General features: G+C 41.9%; 1 protein-coding gene across 2 annotated transcripts in view; it reads right to left on the minus strand.

Moving 5' to 3' along the window:
* Window positions 1–18,765, minus strand: part of GLS (glutaminase) — a 142,273-nt gene that overhangs the window by 83,447 nt on the left and 40,061 nt on the right. For both annotated transcript variants that reach the window (XM_072120882.1, XM_072120883.1), the window contains exons 5-6: window positions 13,862–13,941; window positions 1,772–1,935 (exon numbers count right to left, since the gene is read on the minus strand). In XM_072120882.1, coding sequence (XP_071976983.1) covers window positions 1,772–1,935; window positions 13,862–13,941 — 244 coding nt within the window. The remainder of the gene's footprint in view (window positions 1–1,771; window positions 1,936–13,861; window positions 13,942–18,765) is intronic.

The following is an 18,765-nucleotide window of genomic DNA, read 5'->3' on the forward strand; positions in this document are numbered from 1 at the left end:
GTCTACTCTGAATGTAGTGTTTAATTGCTGCAGTGGTAGTTATTGCTGTACTTTGGTATGTATTTCTCAAGTGGCATTTTGTGTTTGTTGGTGCATCTAAGATGCTGGTAACAAATGGGGCCCCTTAAAGTTGAACAGTATGACAATATGGCCCTTGGACAAATAAATGTTGTTCACCCCCTGTCTAAATTCTTATATGAAAAATAAATCATAGAAGTAGGTAATAAGGATTTTATAACATGACTTTTAATAAAAGAAAATATTTTAAAAAATCTCAGGCAAACTTGAAATGTCGGGCATACAATACATCTGGAGGGAGTACAAGCCAGCATGGAACAACCGGGTGAGGAACATGGTGTCAGCACAGCCCCAGTAGTCCCTATATTTGAACTCTCCCTTACTCCTCATAACTCTTACCCTTACAGGGGTAGTCCCAAATCATCCCTATAGGAAGTGAGAAATCCTAAGTAACCCTAAAAATAAATTTAAAAAAAGGAAAGATTATCCCAACACATTTCCAGGATCCTACAATAAGGGCCGTTCATCAGGGAATTGTATACAAATAAGCATAGGGTGTATCAAAAATGGCAGATATGTTTCAGCAGGCAGACGAACAGTGATAACTAACATCACATACAGTAGTATGATAGGTAGTCACATGCTCACTCACAACCTGCTAGAGAGCGTATGAAACAGAAGGCAACACATGACCCCGCCAGTGCTCACGTTCTGTAGTGAAGTTTGACCAGCACCATTTGATGTAGTCTACCGCAGGTATTTTCTGTATAATACACCTAGTCTGCATAGATAGGGCTCAATTGTGAGCTTTTTCCATACAACCCTAACACCATCATGACAAACATGTACATCTTTATATCTGAAGGGGTTATCACATAAATATGTTTTCATTTGAACCATTCTATTTTTACATTTTCGGGTGTAGGTTAAGGATTTATTGACCTAGTGAAAGGGGAACCTATGCCCTAGTCCTAAATCCAGACAAATTAATCACCGTTTGCTTAATGGCAAGTACTGTATATTTTGGACACATTATTCAAACCTTCTTCTGGCTTAAAAAGTGCCTGTGTCTTATGGTCCTGTAAGCAGGGATATCCAAGTGTCAGACTCTCCTGACTGAAGATCAGGTGAAGCACTAACCATGCCTCTGCACTGCTCTCTCCTTCTTTCTACCCATCCTGAAATGAATACCACTGCAGGAGATTAGAGTGATGTCATGACTATTCACATGCTTGACCCCTCACAGGTCCTTGATTCCTTTCATGCTACCGGTTGGGAGCCAGGGAATGGGAGGATATGTTTTCTTAATACAGACGCTGGGACTAATTATGTTAAAGAAGTGTGTGTGAATGAAAGAATGTAGAATGTGTATGATAGATTATAACTTGTGCAGTCAATTTATTACAAAAATGAAGAAATGTCATCATGTTGAGCTAGCATTTAAATATATTTGTCACGTAATTGATTCTTTAGAATCTAATGGCTCCCTTCAATAAACTGTATTGATTCGAAGTCTAAACCCTTGACATTTATGTAAAAAAACAAGCAAACAAAAAAACACATGCACTAAAACTGTTAACTGTAAATGTTTGCTTATTGTGGGGACTGATAAAATTACAATGTTTCTGAATACTTTGAAACTAAAGGAAAAGAAATAATAGGTAAACATAGAACAAGAGTATATCCGAAGAACGTAATATGTCATAATAATTAAAATTTGAGCATTTTAATCACAGAAAATAACGTAACTCACCATCCTCATTTAAAAACAGCTTATTGAACCTTAAACCACTCGGTTCTTTCCCAACATATCTATGGACATATTCTGTGCTAAGGTCGTTAACAGCGATCGCATACTTTAGTGGCTTGACACATGACTGCAGGCAAAATGGGACTTTAGTATCACCGACTGAATGCCTATTAGAGGGAAAAAAAACAATGAGTAAAAACATAGTAGGTATTTGATGGGAGACAACTGCTTTATTTAATAAATAAAATAACTATCCGTTTTATACAAATCAGCTAGAACAAATTACCTTTGATATCACAAAGATGATATGAAGAACTGTGCCAAAAATTCTTATTCTCCCAACATCTCCTAAGTTGGCCAGTCTATGCTGTCTATGCTCCAGGCCATCCATATAGCGTCATCCTTTGCATCTCTCTCCTCACAATCCGTCCACATCGACAGAGGTGGGAGAATGGTAGTGGATGGAAGCAGAAGTCATAACTCTCTGGGCTGGCTATATACTGGGGAGCAGGGGCTGACTGGCTATATACTGGGGAGTAGGGGCTGGCTATATACAGAGGCATTGGCTAGCATATAATGAAAGGGTATGGGCATACTATATACTAGGGGGTATGGCCGGGCTGGCTGGCTATATACTGGGGGTCAGGGGACTGGCTAGCTATATACAAGAGGGCATGGGCTGGATGGCAAGCTATATACTGGGTGGAGACTGTGACCAAGGCATTTCCACCCTTGGCTTATACTCAAGTTAATAGGTTTTCCTTTTTTTATGTGTTTTTATGTGTTTTAACCTTGAGTATAAGCCAAGTATATACGGCAACAGAAATTCATCTTGGGAAGTAAATATACAACATACAATAAGCAATGTTTTACAGCATGGGATAAGAAAATCTTTGCCTCCAAGTTATCTTGTAAGGCAGCTATCTCTATATCAAGCATGATTTACAAAAGGTCTAGGTAAATTGTAACTCGAGTCACACGGTAATTACCGTATGTAACAAATGGAAATTTTATTGAGAATTCATAGCATCCAGAAGGTGACTTTTTGGTCATACAAATAAACCTTCATAAGACTCCGAATACATAGTACAAGATAAATAATGGGAAAAAAATACTATATGTGATATATCCAATGATTACAACGGTGTCTCGGGGAACATATTGAGGCACATTTACTTCGAAAGTCGGAAACTGCACTAAAAGTGTGATTTCTGTGTATAATGCTGGGTGCGGCGTTTCACTAAAATTTTGCGCCAGAAATCATGTATCTGTCACTTCCATGCACTGGCCCGACAGAGTTCACCATCTTTTTTGTGGTGCACCGTGAACATAGGGCGTGCAACACAATTTGCAAGTTAAATATGGCCCTCGGTCCGAATCAGGCACCGCAACACGGTGCAACACAACACGGCGCAGACACTTCTTAAATACCTGTGCAAGCAGTTTTGGCCTAAAATAACGTGCACAGTCCGACAAAACTGCGGCACAGAGCCCTTGCTTAATGTTCCCCATTATGGCTATATTATCGTCTCTAGAACTCAAAATTTTTAATCTCTATTGAGTCCATTCTGTCCAATACGATTCCTGTTTTAGTAACGCAACTCGATACCCCCCTCTTCTCGCGATCCCCATTTTCCCTAGAACATTAAATTTTAACCCCTTCCCGCTGATGCCCTTTTTCGTTTTTGCGTTTTCATTTTTCACTCCCCACCTTCAAAAATCTATAACTTTTTATTTTTCCATGTACAGAGCGGTGTGACGGCTTATTTTCTGCATAACAAATTATCTTTAAAATGGTGGTATTTAATATTTCATGCCGTGTGTTGGGAAGCAGGAAAAAAAAATCCAAACGCAGTCAGATTGGTGAAAAAACGCAGTCGCGCCATATTCTTGTGGGCTTGGTTTTTACGGATTTCACTGTATGCCCCAAATGACATGTCAACTTTATTCTTTGGGTCAGTACGATGACGGGGATAACGAATTTGTATAGGTTTTATAATGTTTTCATACATTTACAAAAATTAAAAGCAACTTATCATTTTTAGGACTGTACGACCTTTTGATCACTTTTTATATTTTTAAATGGCAAAAACAACTTTGGGAGCTATTTTCCGTTATGGGGTTAAACACAGTGAAAAACCGTTATTATACTTTGATAGATCGGGCATTTTCTGACTCGGCGATACCTAATGTGTTTATGATTTTTACTGTTTATTTATATTTATATCAGTTCTAGGGAAAAAGGGGGTGATTTGAATTTTTCGGTTTTTTAATTATAATTGTTTTTTTAAACTTTATTTTTACTATTTTTCAGACTTTAACCTTAGGTTGCCTGTACGATCCTGTCATATACTGCCATACTACATACTGATAGCACATTGTAATGAATGGGTCAACACGATGCAGCCTTGGGTCTTCGGAAGACCCAAGACTGTCATGGCGATGGTTCGCCACCCCTCGATGACACTACGAGAGAGACGATCCTTGACAAGATGGCGTCGCTCATGTGCCGCCATCTTTTTGAAGCCGCCGGCGGGAAAACACGGGCGATCAGTGCTGGTACCAATCGCGGGTGAAGCCTTTGCTGCAATATGCCGCAGAGACTTACCCGCTATAGAGAGGGCTCAGCCCCTCAGCCCTCTCCATGCACCCTCAAGCGGCATGTGATGTAGTATTACGTCACATGTCGGTAATGGGTTAACTGGTTGATGGAATGTCTAGCATCTTTGAGATGGGCAGGTATGGGAAGTAAAATGTGCGGTGTTGTTTCGCCTACACAGCCCAATCTCCAAGGGCATTTCATCAAGCAAATGCAAAATTCTGAATTTCAAGAATAACAGCCATTAATAAGAAATCTCTTCCCTGATAATGGGTAAGTGAAAGAATCTTCAATCTGAACATTTTACACTGTGCGCAGTGGAGACAAGGGAAAGTACCTTTAATATGTGTCAGTAAGAAAACTTCTTCAGGTAGTTTTAGGGTTGTGCCAATGTCTGCTTTCACTAGTTTGTCGATTAAGCTCAATCCCCTATTTAAACATGGCAGAAATGGCTGCTGAAATGCCATGACATTTGGATGTCCCTTTTGGAGAATTGGACATTGCTTCTATTGATTTATGAATTTGGTATGCGATAGGGTGCGATAGGAATGTACAAAAGGGATATGGAACTGGTTATTTTGTTTGGGGCATTGTTGACGTGATTTATAAGGTGCTGTGTTGGCATCCCCTCTCATTAAATTTAGTTTGAATATATTTGGAGTACAATGCAGACCAGAGGGTGCCATCCGTTTCTGCAACTCCAGTCTTACAGAGTAGAAAATTCAGGAGTGAGCTCTCCGAGCAATATGCAAAAAATGTAATCAATATATTGCTGCCAGAATTGGCAGTGTTCCACAAATAATGGATGTGGGTAGACAAAAGAATCTTCAAAACTGACGGAACAGCAATGGGCTCTACCCTAGCCCCCACATATACAAATACATACATGTCAGACTTTTAGGATTCTTTTGTCTGCCCACGTCCATTATTTGTGGAACACTGCCAAGTCTGGAAGCTATCCACTGCTATATGCAATCCTTCCTTATAGTTTCCACACTGGTAAACTGTTTTGCCTTTTCTCTTTTTCAGATATTGACAATGTCCTTCATGGATCAAGGTGTATTATTAATCACTACTTTGCCGGGTACCACTATCTGACAAAGTCTGAACTAGTGACCATCATAGCCTCAAGCTGGATTTCCACATGCTACTTGATGGTTTCTAATTATATGTATCAATGTAAACTGAGTACCTATATCTATTGTTACTACCTTAAACTCTATGTTATACAGTTACTACAATGTAATTTACCTTAACTCTGTACTTTGTGCATCAGCTACAGTTAGCATGTATTGCGTCTACATTCAGGACTCAGCCTAATTTGCCCTCAGCCTAATTTTTCAACTCTGCAATCATTGTAAGTGATAATAACTTTGGAATGCTTTAACATATCCAGGGGATTTTGAGATTTTCTCATGATACATTGTGCTTCAAAGTAATCCATAATTTAGATTTAGCTCTTGTGTTATGAGTTATTAGTTATGGAAAAAAAAAATTACAAAAAGCTTCTCAATTTTCAAGGTTGGAAACTCTTTTTCAGGCAGATAGTCATACCACCCAAATAACTTCATAAATTACATTTGCCAAATGTCTGCTTTATGTTGGCATCCATTGATTTTTCTAGGATGTTTATAAGGCTCAGATTTCAAGTGACTTCTACAGCTAGAGGCCGTAACAGTAAAAATCCCATTATGGAAACTATCCACCAAAAAAAAAAAAAAAAAACTTTAAAAGACGTTTGTTAACCCTTTAGGTGTTTTACAGAAGTTAAAACAAAATGGAGGTGAAATTTAGAAATTGTAATTGTTTTTGCACAATAGATTTTTTTTTAAATGTGGATATATGGGGGCTTATTGTTTGCTGGATGAGACCATTTTTAGGTACATCATTTTGGTGCTGCTATACAAAACTATTTAAGATAGTCTATCCCCTTTGCTATTATGTTTAGAGCAGTGGCAGAAAGATCTGAGAATATCTATTGATTTTGATCTATAGACTAACCATCTCTCTCAAGGTGTGCTCTTGATATGGAGACTAGGAGAAAAATTTTGTATCGTTGGTACTATAACCCGCATAAGTTTTCCAAAAAAATTTCCCAGTCGGTCTAGTGCCTGCTGGCGCTGCACAACAGCATATGGTGACATCTTACATACATTTTAATATTACACATTGATATCCATCTTTTGGCTACTAGTGCAGCAGTTACTAAGCAATATTTTACATTCTCAAATCTTTGTCCCCGGCCTTGGCTTTATTAGGATTATCAGATTACTCAACAAGTGAGCAAAAATAATCATAATACATATCAAAGAGGACAAACTAAATGAAGTGGCACTCACCGGTTCAAGTGAACAGACTATTTATTCACATAACGGCACACGTAAGGCACACATAGCCGCAAAGGCAGTGGCAACGGCACGGGCGTTTCGCACATTTCTCAAGGAATGACAACAGATGCCTGTGTCCACCGGATACAAGAAAGAACACAGATATTCGCCATGGTAACAACAAGCAATGTTAAAACAGAACCATCAAACATCCCTTAAGCCTTATAAGGCTTAATTGCCGAAACGCGTAGGTTCTTTGTTGTTCTCTTTTGGACACGTGCTCTTTTGTGTTACAATAAAGAAGATTTTATCAAGCTACGCTTTCTCAATGTGCGGTTGAGTGCCGAGATCATCTATCTTTCATGTTCCTGTGATGCATGGATCTATGAGCAACTGCATGCAATTGAAAGCTACAGGGGCTAGAAGGGTGAGCTGGACGTGCACTTAGTGCAGTGTTTTTTTCTATGTTATGATGTTCTTACTAAAATTCTTGGGGGGACGGTTCCATTATTGCGTGGCTCATACAATTGTGCCCATCGAAAATTTACTTTTGTCAATTAGCTTGGTTTATGGATATGTTTTTAAAATTTTGTTTATAGTTGTGTAAAGGTGAGAGTTTTAATAGTACAGGCGGTCCCCTACTTAAGAACACTCGACTTACATACGACCCCTAGTTACAAACAGACCACTGGATATTGGTAATTTATAGTACTCTAGTCCTAGGCTACAATAATCAGCTATAACAGTAATCACAGGTGTCTGTAATGAAGCTTTATTGTTAATCCTGGTTCTTATGACAACCCAACATTTTTAAAATCCAATTGTCACAGAGACCAAAAAAGTTCTGGCTGGGATTACAATGATAAAATATACAGTTCCGACTTACATCCAAATTCAACTTAAGAAAAAACCTACAGACCCTATCTTGTATGTAACCCAGGGACTGCCTGTATATCTGTATGAAGATCAGCGCAATATTCTGCATAAAGTGATTCACGCCCGCTGTGGATTTAACATTCCCTGCTGCATATATTGGTGCAAAATACACATGTAGGTTATTTATGAACTTCTAACTCTGTTTTTAGGAAAATACATTTTTATATCAGTAGTCTAGATTTGTAAATAGTGGAAAATTTAGAAATTTCATGTAATTTTTTGCATTTTATCCCTGTTTGCCGAAACGTTGCATGAAGGTGGTAGTGTGCATGAATCAAGTTATAATTGGTATACATGGTAGGCAGTGATTTTTGATTTTGTCAGAATGGGAGCTTTTTATTTTGTGCATTATATATTTTTAAACACATTTGTGGATTGCAACCAAATATTGCATGGTTTATGTTTTAGCATTCTTGGCATTGTAAATTCTTGTTGATGTTGTGTATTGTGGTATATATAAATTTGCTCATGTTGGGGGGAGAGGATTGCTCATGGCAGTGTAAAGATGCTTCTAAAATGAGCTCTGCTAGTGTTACCACCATCCACAGAACTAAGCTGGACCATTTTATCCCCCCCCATGGGGCAGAGGATGAGTGGTCCGAAGCAGGCGACCACACAAGAGGCTTCCAAGAGCTCTATTGAGCAGTTTATGGACACCGCTGCCGCCGTGCTAGAATCCAAGATGCCACCAGTGTGCAGCAGTCTGGGTCCGGAAGGCACTGTGGTACAGAGAGGAAATCTAACGGCCGGACAAGTTGCAGCAGGTGACAATACGGCTGACGGGCCAGCCGAACTGGGGGCACTGTAAAGACGGGGAGGAATCAAAGTTCTCGCCGCTGCCGTCGCAGGGGACCGACAGCAGGACCCCATTGCCACAGGGTAGGATCTCTCCCTCACTTAGTATACTGGTCACCCCAGCCTGCCTTGGGTGCCTAGACTCCCTGTCCCCCCCTCCTTGAAATCCTCTCCTGCCTTAGCCCAGCTTCACCACAAGCTGCAACCTCAGCTCCAAGCAGAGCCCCCCAACAGCCCATGCCATCCCACCCCCTACTATCCATCCAAGGCCCAGTCACATACTACCAGGATTGGGACTGGAAAACACACCTACGTGCCATACCCACAATGGATGATCTGGAAGATGTTTTGTGCAAACTGGAGACCTCTCACAGGAGAGACGGCTATAAAACAAGAAATACATAATTTGGGCTCTCCATTCTCCCAGACCTGGCAAGAAGAACACTACAACCCAGAAAGATCCTCAAACACCCTTCTTCTCACCATGCTTCGAGATAAGAATATCCTGTAAAGATGGGGGTACCCATTCAAACTGATATCGCGGCACACGGGGGAATCGTTTGTAAGATGGTGGAGCCGGAACCACAAAAGGGAGCCAAAGCCCCAGAGACCACTGCCCACTTGAACTTCACTCGGTCTCTCTTTGCACTAAGGGGGTTTTCCAAAGGTTTACTACAGTAACCCACATGGTTAAACTGATATTTGTACTGTATAGCAGTGTTAACTTAGTCGATTTTCTATCGAGGTGTACCTTTGCTTGTTCCCCACCCCCAGTGTTGGTTTTGCATTTTTGGTCCCATCTTTCCCCTCCCCCCTTTTACTCCCCTCTTCTCTTCTTCCTTCTGTTTCCTTTCCACTGTCCTCATTCACAGCTACACATTTAATGGCCCACGATGCCCTTATTCCAGGGGTCTTAACGCTTTCAATAAAAAGGGGACAAATTTTATACTGTATGCAACGCAAACAGATAATGATAGCCCTATTCCTGGAAACACATTTTTGCGCATTGCATATGCCAAAACGTTTGACTAACTATACTTCACCTGGTATCACAGTCCGAACCCAACACGTAAGGCGGGTAGGGTCTCCATAGCCATACACAAACATACCCTTCTCCACTCCCAACCTGACCTGGAAGGGAGATACATCTTCTTTGCCGATACGATTAATACCATTGCTAATCTGTATTTCCCCAACCAGGTTGATTTTGGCAACCGAGTACTTCAGAAATGTACAGAAATGTACAAATGTCTAGGAGGAGACTTCAACCTGTCCTTCGACCCCCTACTAGATTCCACAATGGGTAAGCCCACTGTCTTTCTTTCAGCTGCGCAGACTGAGGAGATCTTTAAGAGGCCTGGCCATAGTGGATCTGTGGAGGCTCATGCAACCAGGAGTTAAAGGACTACTGTACACATTCCGCTGTGACGCCCATAATAGTAACCATAGATTGGATCAACTCTTCATCTCCCATTATTACTCAATCTGGAACCGCGGTGTTACACAGACGGATTTCTATGGTCAGACCACGTCCCAGTCATGGGTTCTCTCGAACTAGTGGCACAACCAGCACGCCCCTTCTCTTGAAGATTAAATGATAACCTCCTTAACAACCCCCTTTGCGTTGCGGACATAAAATCAGCCATCTTTACTCAACAGTCTGTGGACGACTCCAATGCCATCTTGAAATGGGAGGCCCTAAAATGTGATTTAAAAGGGAAACTAAATGTTCCATGGCTCGCACCTAAAAAAGGAGCAGCTTCAAACTAGTGTTAAGGTAAACCTGCTGATAGATCAAATTCTGTCATTTCTACTTGTTCTATTTTCCTAAAATCATTGTAACAGAGACTTCATAATAAGATGGCGCCGACATCTTGATCATAATGAAAACAATTAAGGCTAAAGAATGTCAACAAGACTTCAATCCTGACGTCAATAAGCAACAGCAAGGAAGTTCTCCAATCAAGAGACTACACGAGCTGGGAATTCTCCGCCCCTTCTGCTTCTTCCATAATTTCTATATAGTTTTGTGAAACCAAATAAAGTTCTAGCAGTGCAGATTTGCCATTGCCATAATCGCATGAGTGAGATTTAAATCAGCAAATGTGTCTGAATTAATTTCTTATGATATGCACGCATGCTTATTGATTAGAAACACGCAGCCAACGCACACTAAAAGAGGATGTCTTGAATCCTACCTTAACACTAGCAACTCTTTTTGCAGAATTGGGACATCTGGAAGATGTCAATAAAAACTTCCTCTCAGAGACTGCTAAAGTAGAGTTGACCAATATACGCCAACAAATCTTATACCAAATAACCCAATGCATTCACAACCGCATGAGAAAGAGCTTTTAGGAATATGGTAACAAATGCGGGTCTTGAGTAGCTAGACCCCTACACCCTCGGGCCACCTGGCAGGGAAATGACAAAATATCTTGAGAGATATGCACCGCCGGCTATCCCCACGGAGTCTGTGGAGGTCCCGTAAACGGACTTTACGGAGTATGAGCTCCAGTGACTACTCAAGGACCTTAAGTCGGGCAAGAGCCCAGGCCCAGATGGTTTCACGTCAATATTTTTTTAAAACTGTTCGGGGGCGACCTATCTCCTATGCTGTTACAGACATGGCAAGGGGGACTACTTTTCAGACACACCCTACAAGCTATAAACCTGGCAAGCTACAATCTTCTTGCAGAGATTTAAGGCCCATCTCACTACTTAACATAGAAATCAAACTCTACGCTAAATTGTTTGCACTCAGACTACAACCCATTATCCCCAATATTATCCATAGAGATCAAGTGGGGTTTGTACCTGGACGGGAGGCTCGGGATAATACAGCCAAGTCCATCTCTTCAGTAGCCAGGGCCCAGACCAATGGTATCCCCCTATGCTAACTCACTGTTGACACCAAAAAGGCATTTGACAGGGCGAGATGGGTTTTTTTAGAGGGCGTTCTCCGCAAGATAGGATTAGGTGCTAGAATGCTCCAGAGTATAATGGCACTATCACGATCCAACAGCTCAAGTACGTGTCGATGGTGCCCTCTCAGACCACTTTCGTATCAATAACGGGACTAGACAGGGTCAACCCCATTCCCCATTTCTATAACTTCTGGCACTGGAACCATTGGCTGACGCCATTAGGGAAAACACGGATGTCAGGCGCTTGGTGGCAGGCCTGGAATGTGCAAACTCTCACTCTCTGCTGACGACCCCCTACTCTACGTCACTTCACCTAGAACATCCCTCCCTTCTATTCTAAAAAGAGTTCCACGATTTTGGCTTAGCGATTAATTTCCAGGTCAACACACACAAATCCGAACTCAACATTTCTCTACCACATGAAGAACAGAAACATTTGCAATTAACATTCCCATTTAAAATGGTCACAACTGGCTGTTCGTTACAGACTTGGGGAAACTCTTTTGCCTCAATTATACCCCCCTGTTGCGGTCCATCGAACAGAATCTCGAGAAGTGGTCCAAGCTTACGGTCTCTTGGTTCGGAAGGATTAGTATCTTGAAGATGGACGTTCTCCTCGCCTGCTTTATTTACCCCAGACCATCCCTATCCCACTACAGAGATCCTTCTTTGATAGACTGAAACGTATCACACAGTCCTTTGTTTGGCACACCTCCCAAAAGCAAATTAAACACTCAGTATTATCCCTGCACAAAAATAGTGGGGGGTACAGATCTTCCTGACGACTTCGCTTACTACAAGGCAACCATTGACACATACATGCAGGCATTCGAATATGGTTGCCCGAGGTATCTCCAATCCTATACACGCTACTTGAGTCCTGGCGCAGATTTGCTCTCTCCACAGGTTCCAGGTCCTCTCACCCCACTGATAGGTAACCCTAACTCGCCGAACATTTACACTACGGATATCTCTGCCCCCCTTCCCAGAGCCCTAGAAGTGATCCATGAGAATAAAGTACGCCCCATGTCAGAGGTTTCCGCCACTCCAGGGGTAGCACCCTCCAGATGGCTACACTATTTCCAAATCATACATTGATTGCCTCTTTAGGCCCTCTTTCAGGATTAGTGGAACTTCCTCCATTTGAAGAACTGTGTGTCTACCTCTCCATCTCACTAAATATCCTTGGTCTGGGGAAATCTGAAAAGCAGATTTTTGGTTTTTAATTTTTAGTGATATTATGATGATTTATTCATGTGAACATATACCTGAGGTATCAGCGAAACCTATACATGTTTATCGATTACATTTAGGAGATGTAAAGCTAAACATTTTCTATTTGACAACAAAACATGTGCCACAAAGTAAATTTGTAGGCCTTTTATATAACTTTTTACGCTTTTACAGTATTACAGTAGATATTTGCTGCCATTTTGTGTATGCAGCTTTCATTTTGTATAATCTGCCTAGTGATTAAAACAGGCCATGTGAGTTACAGGAATTGGATGAGTTTTCTATTTCTCAAGAAGCAGAAATCTAGCCGACCTTGGTGTACAACAGAGGACGTAATCGAAACTGCCCAAAGGCCAGAAACCAATTAGCCGGTCAGTTATTCTTCAGAACCTACTGAGGTTACTTATTTAACTTTGCCTCTGCTTATCACAGTAGCCAAGCATAAACATGTGTAACACTAACAAAGTATGAGCTGCTTTTTCTAAGATACTGAAGCCTGTGTCTTGGTTTTGCTCAAATCCTAATATATCAGCATTGGTGCTTTTCTCTAATTTGGAAGTCACTCTACAGCCTAGAGAAGTCCTTAGAATTCACAGCATTCTCTAACAGTGCCCATGTCTTTACATTCTTTAATGCAATTTTGAAAATGGAGCAGGTGTCTGCTTTCAGAAAATACCGTATATGGATTGTTGGGGTTTAGTATAATTCTTTATGCTGTGATTTTGGTTTTGTATAAAAAAAAAATGTAAACATTGCTTTGGCCAATAATGCACCTAAATCTCAAAAACTGCCTGGCAGTGAAAGGGTTAAGGGGTTAAGAAAGTGATGTATTAGAAATTCAATACAATGCCTGACCTAACATCCATTTGAAATAGAATACTAAAACAAAAAAATGACTTGTGTTCTTTTATCTAATTTGAAAACCAAGATCATAAAAAAAAATATTTTTGTTCTTAAGTTAAATTTGTATGCAAGTCGAAACTGTATGTTTTATAACTGTAGATCCAAACTAAAATTTTTAGTGACAATTGAAGTTTCAAAATTTTTTTATGTAATTGGACCAAGGATTATCAATAAAGCTTCTTTACTGACTCGTTACAGCTGATCAATTCCGTTGGACTACAGTAAAGCATCCAGAGAGCTTCACCAGAGGTTACAGTGGGCAGAGGAGTCCGTCTTTAACTAGGGGTCGTCTTTAAGTCGGGTGTCTTTAAGCAGGGAACTGCCTGTATTTGCCAAAACTCAAAGTCAAAAAATCCAGGAATTATAAACTTACCTTTGACCATCTACTGTACAAAGTGAAACGCCCCAAAGGTCAGGACTAAACTTAGCAAGTTGAGGAATGTAATCAGCAACCTGTGGAGGAAAAAAAAACAAAGCCAAAAAAGTTATAGAACGTGCAGGGGTACTGCTAAAAATAAATAAATGCAGACATAATAAGCTGTGGGTTTCAAATATGGGCTTTCTACACATTGTAACCAAACATGCAGATGGAGTAGCACAGAAGTTATTGTCGGTCTGTAGCCGAAGGAGAGAGTGCTAGCCAAAGTTCACCTGACTCGTAGGCAAAACAAAGTTAATCCCCCCCAAAAAACGATTGAGGCAGCACATCCGTTGAAGAAAAGGTGTTTATTCACCCATGGTGCAGGTGTGACGCTTCGTTTGTGACGTTTGTGGGCATGTGCATGAGGCCCATAAGGCTAGTCCACCCCAGTTTTATTCAGCTAAGCTCTTTCATATAACGAAGGGGAAAAAGGACTATGAAAGTTTTTTTTTTTCATTTGTTTTCCTTTTATTTACACTGACAATGTTTATCAGATTTCTGGCTCATTATCTTTGTTAACATTCTGACAGAGGCTTATTTTTAGAATCTTACATACTTTACTTTAGTCAATAAATGTATATGCAAAAAAAAAAAAATTCTAATAATAATATCACTGACTTAAATCCAAATCTCTATCCAATGCTCTATGTTTTGTCCGTAAGCAGGGTGTGCGCCACTATTTTTTATGGAGAGGGGAGGCGCAAGCAGCGAGCGCTCGCTTATCATCCTCTCCAGTGTGCCCAACGTGTGCCCACTTGGCCGTAGCTGTGTGGGCACACGTTCATGTGAATGCAGCCTAACTCTTAGTATGATGACCTAACTATGTAATGCCACGTAAAAAAATATGAAACATTAAAATCCACAACACCTATAGCAGTGGTGGCGAACCTATGGCACGGGTGCCAGAGGTGGCACTCAGAGCCCTTTCTGTGGGCACCCATGCCTTCACCTCAAGTCTTCCTCCTGCGGTCCAAGATATGGACATGCTATGCTCAGTGCTATTTTAAAGCGACACCTCCTTGGCTGCCAGGGCTACACAAGAAGCGAGAAGGTGTGGACAGAGATGAATTATCGTTGGAGCTTCTGCTCTGGGTCCCCTTAATCTTCCTCTTCAGAGAACCATGGAAGGAAGCTACAATCCAAATTTCTCCATCTTCTTTCTATTGTATTGGTGTCCTCAGGACGCCAATACGATTGAAACTTGTGATACAGCTGGGATCAAGTTATTGCTTTAATTGTCTGGTTGGAACTTTGCGACATAAAAGAAGGTTAAGTTTGTAGATTGGGCACTCTGTCTCTAAAAGGTTCGCCATCACAGTACAGTTTCATTATTTGCAGAGGATACCAAGCTAATAGTAATTAATAAACAGGAGGATAGTTTAATAACGCTCAAGGATTTGTGGAAACTGGATGTCTAATCTACTCCCAACTTGCAGCATAATAGCACAGCGGGAAGTGACTTTGACACATTCCTTACTAATAGAGCATGTGATACGACACCGGCTCACAAGCGGATATATTACAGCTGACACTGTGCCCAATCACCTGCTGTTCTGTACAATAAGCTATTACTGGACCGAAACGGTGAAAGCCGCAAGAAAATACCCTAAATCTTGCCAAACACAAGTATTTTTCCTCAAAGCCCTTTAGACAATTTTTTTTTTAATTTGATCAAAAAACAGGTATGTGGAGTTACTTCTTTAAGTTGTGTTAATTAATGGATGCAGCGCTCAGCAATTTCCATCAGCTCCATAGAGATTAATGGAGAAGAACGGTCATGCACAGCCGTCTGCTCCATTACGGAGCAACGAGTGCGAAGACCCCCACTGATTAGCAGTTAGGCCCTATCCTACAGAAAACCCCTTTAACCCCATAGTGCAAAAAGATGTACCTGTATATCTTGTTGCACAGGGGGGAGTATGAAGAGGGCTCAGCCTGTCATACTCACTGGGTGTTTGCTTCACAATGAAGCGTGGGCGATTTGCATATTGCAATAGATGTGCAAAATCCCCATTTTGAAAAATATAAAAAATTTCAATAAAAAGTGATCAAAAGGTTGCACAATCCTAAAAATAGAAGCATTGAAAATGTTAGCAAAAGTCACAAAAAAGCGACACCACCCACAGCTCTGTACACCAAAGTATGAAAAAGTTATGAGCGCCAAAGATGGCAAAATTTGTTTCACAATGAAGCGTAGGCGCCGCCATCTTGGCTCTGATCGTCGCTCCCCGTGACGTCATCGCGGATCCGTTGCCATGACAGCTTTGGGTCACTCAAAGATCCAAGGCTATCAAGTTTTATGTTCAATCAACATTTATTGATGAATAACGAGTGTAAACAGAATTTTCAAGGCAAGAAGGGTGGTCTCGCAGGACCCCTGCAATAAGATACATATCACATCATGTCACAGAATGGCAAGGCAGCAGGCTGTACGTTTATATTGCGGTGGAGATCGTGAGATACCGGCTGTGGGGGTCTGCCCATCCCTTCCAGTGATAAGACGAGACAAAGATACGAACAGGGGGTAGACAGTACAAGACATAGACGAGAATGGAATGACTGGGTGGGGAAAGGGGGAGGGGTCTGGGGGTAGGGATGGCTTCTGTGTCATGTTTTGGCAGTGCACCACAGGCGTGTTGCTTAATTGCAATGCAAGAGTTCTGAAAGGATACAGATTCGAGAAGAGACCGAATTATTTTAGGCAAAAAGGTCCTGAAAGGCCGGGGTTAACTGGTAGTCTTCCCAAGGGGTCCACACAGTGGCTGTCTTACTCGGATCAGGCGTGTCCTCAGCCACCAACTCCTCCATCCTGCGTATGTATCGAAGCTCCTGTATCCACTCCACAACCGTGGGTGGATGAGGGCTCTTCCAGTGTCGAGGGATCACAGTCCTTGCCGCTGTGAGAAAGTGGCGAAGGAGTCCTTTTTTGATGGAGGAGATGGTGCCCGGTAGCACGGAAAGGAGGGCAACCTGTGGGCTGAATTGTATCGTCTTACCAGACACTCTGCTATAGGTGTCAAACACCATCCGCCAGAAGTCCTGTATGATCGAGCAACTCCACCAAATGTGAAGAATGGATCCCACCTCCGCACCGCACCTCCAGCAGAGCTCCGAGACTCCAGGATAGATCCTATGGAGCGTGAGGGGGCACCTGTACCAGCGTGATAGAATCTTATAGTTCTTCTCCTGAGCGCTGCAGGGCAGAGGGAGTTTATGGGAGAACAAAAAGGCTTTGTCCCAGTCTGCCTCCGTGAGTGTGGTTGATAGGTCTGTCTCCCATGCTGACACAAACCCTGGGTTCCCCTGGGAGGACTCAGCGAGCAGTATAGCATACAGCTGAGACAAGACGTGGGCTGGGGGTGATGTAGGTCTAAGTAACGCCTCAAACCCGGTTAGGGATGCCCCAAAACTAGAGTCAGTGTCCGAGCTTACGTACGAGGTTAACTGTTGGTACTCCAGCCAAGACAATGTAACGTCTGGATTGGAGGCTCTCAAAGAGTCCCAGGAGGGCATGGTGCCTCCAGATACTACCTGGCCCATACGAATATCTGCTCCCACCTCCCAACACAGGAATCTCCCTCTCCCCATCCCTGGGGGGAATGCTGGGTTGTTAAATAGGGGAGTGAGGGGGACCTGTAGTCTAATTATGGTGTCCCGAGACGCCAGCCTGTCCCATTCCCTGAGGAAGTATGGGGAGAAGAGTGAGTGTGTGAAGCTCTCTGGCCGTTGGGCCGGCCGAATCCACGGAATGGTGCGCAATTGAGGGTGGGTGAGGTCCGTCTCCAGAGACACCCATTGCTTGGATGCTCTGTGGTAATGCCAGTCTACTATGCGCATGAGCAGTGATGCGGAGTGGTAAAGTTTGGGGTCAGGAAGACCCACCCCCCCAGCAATTTTGGGTCTAGCTAGTGTGGAGTAGCTGATCCTACTTGTCCCGCCCCCCCACACAAATCTCCGGAAAGCTGCTTTTAGGCTTGTAAAGAATGAGCCCGGGGGGCGTATCGGTAGCGTTTGAAATAAATACAGGAATCGGGGCATTACGTCCATCTTCAAGACGTTGATTCGGCCGAACCTTGATAGACTACTACTGCGGTATTTGGCCAGGTCCCGTATTGTGCGATCCAGGAGCGTTTTATAGTTAAGGTTGTAGAGGCACGAGAGGTCTGCTGGGATGTCAATTCCTAAGTAACGAATGTGAGATCTCTGCCATTTAGGCTATCAAGTTTTAGGCTATTATAATGTGCGATTTGCACATTGTAAAAGATGATTTGCAAAATCCCCATATAGTATGGTAAGATCAATCAGACAATCTAGGGTTAAAGTACTGTATTAGAAATACAGTATATAAAGTATTGTATTAGAAATACAATAAATATATAAGTTTTATTTAAAGATTTTTCACTGCTTTTAACCCTGTAATGTAATGTTGTTTAACCTTTTCATAAAATGTAAGCTGGTTTAAAAAAAAAAAAAAAAAAAAAAAAAAAAAAAAAAAAAAGCTATGCCAACTGAAAACTAAAAAATACAGTCATCAGGTCTCTGTAACTATTTATGTCACTACTACCTGTTAGAGGCATCTCAGGAGGATTCCATCCCAACCTTTATCTAGATAACTGATACACTGACAGACATCAGCTACACAAGTACCTGACATGCTCTCTCCTCCTATACACATGGCTGCATTGTGTGGTAGTTGTATTTCATACACACAGGCTGCAGTGGTGCGTGGCACCCACTACCAGGACGTACAGAGGAGCAGCCAGCACCAGGAGTGTTGCATCATTATACAGTCAGTCAATCACTAAGAGGTATGGGTGTGCCGCACACATTTATGAATAAGCCAGACTGCAGAATAT

This window comes from Engystomops pustulosus, chromosome 8 (genome assembly GCF_040894005.1).
Source record: "Engystomops pustulosus chromosome 8, aEngPut4.maternal, whole genome shotgun sequence".
Lineage (NCBI taxonomy): Eukaryota > Metazoa > Chordata > Amphibia > Anura > Leptodactylidae > Engystomops > Engystomops pustulosus.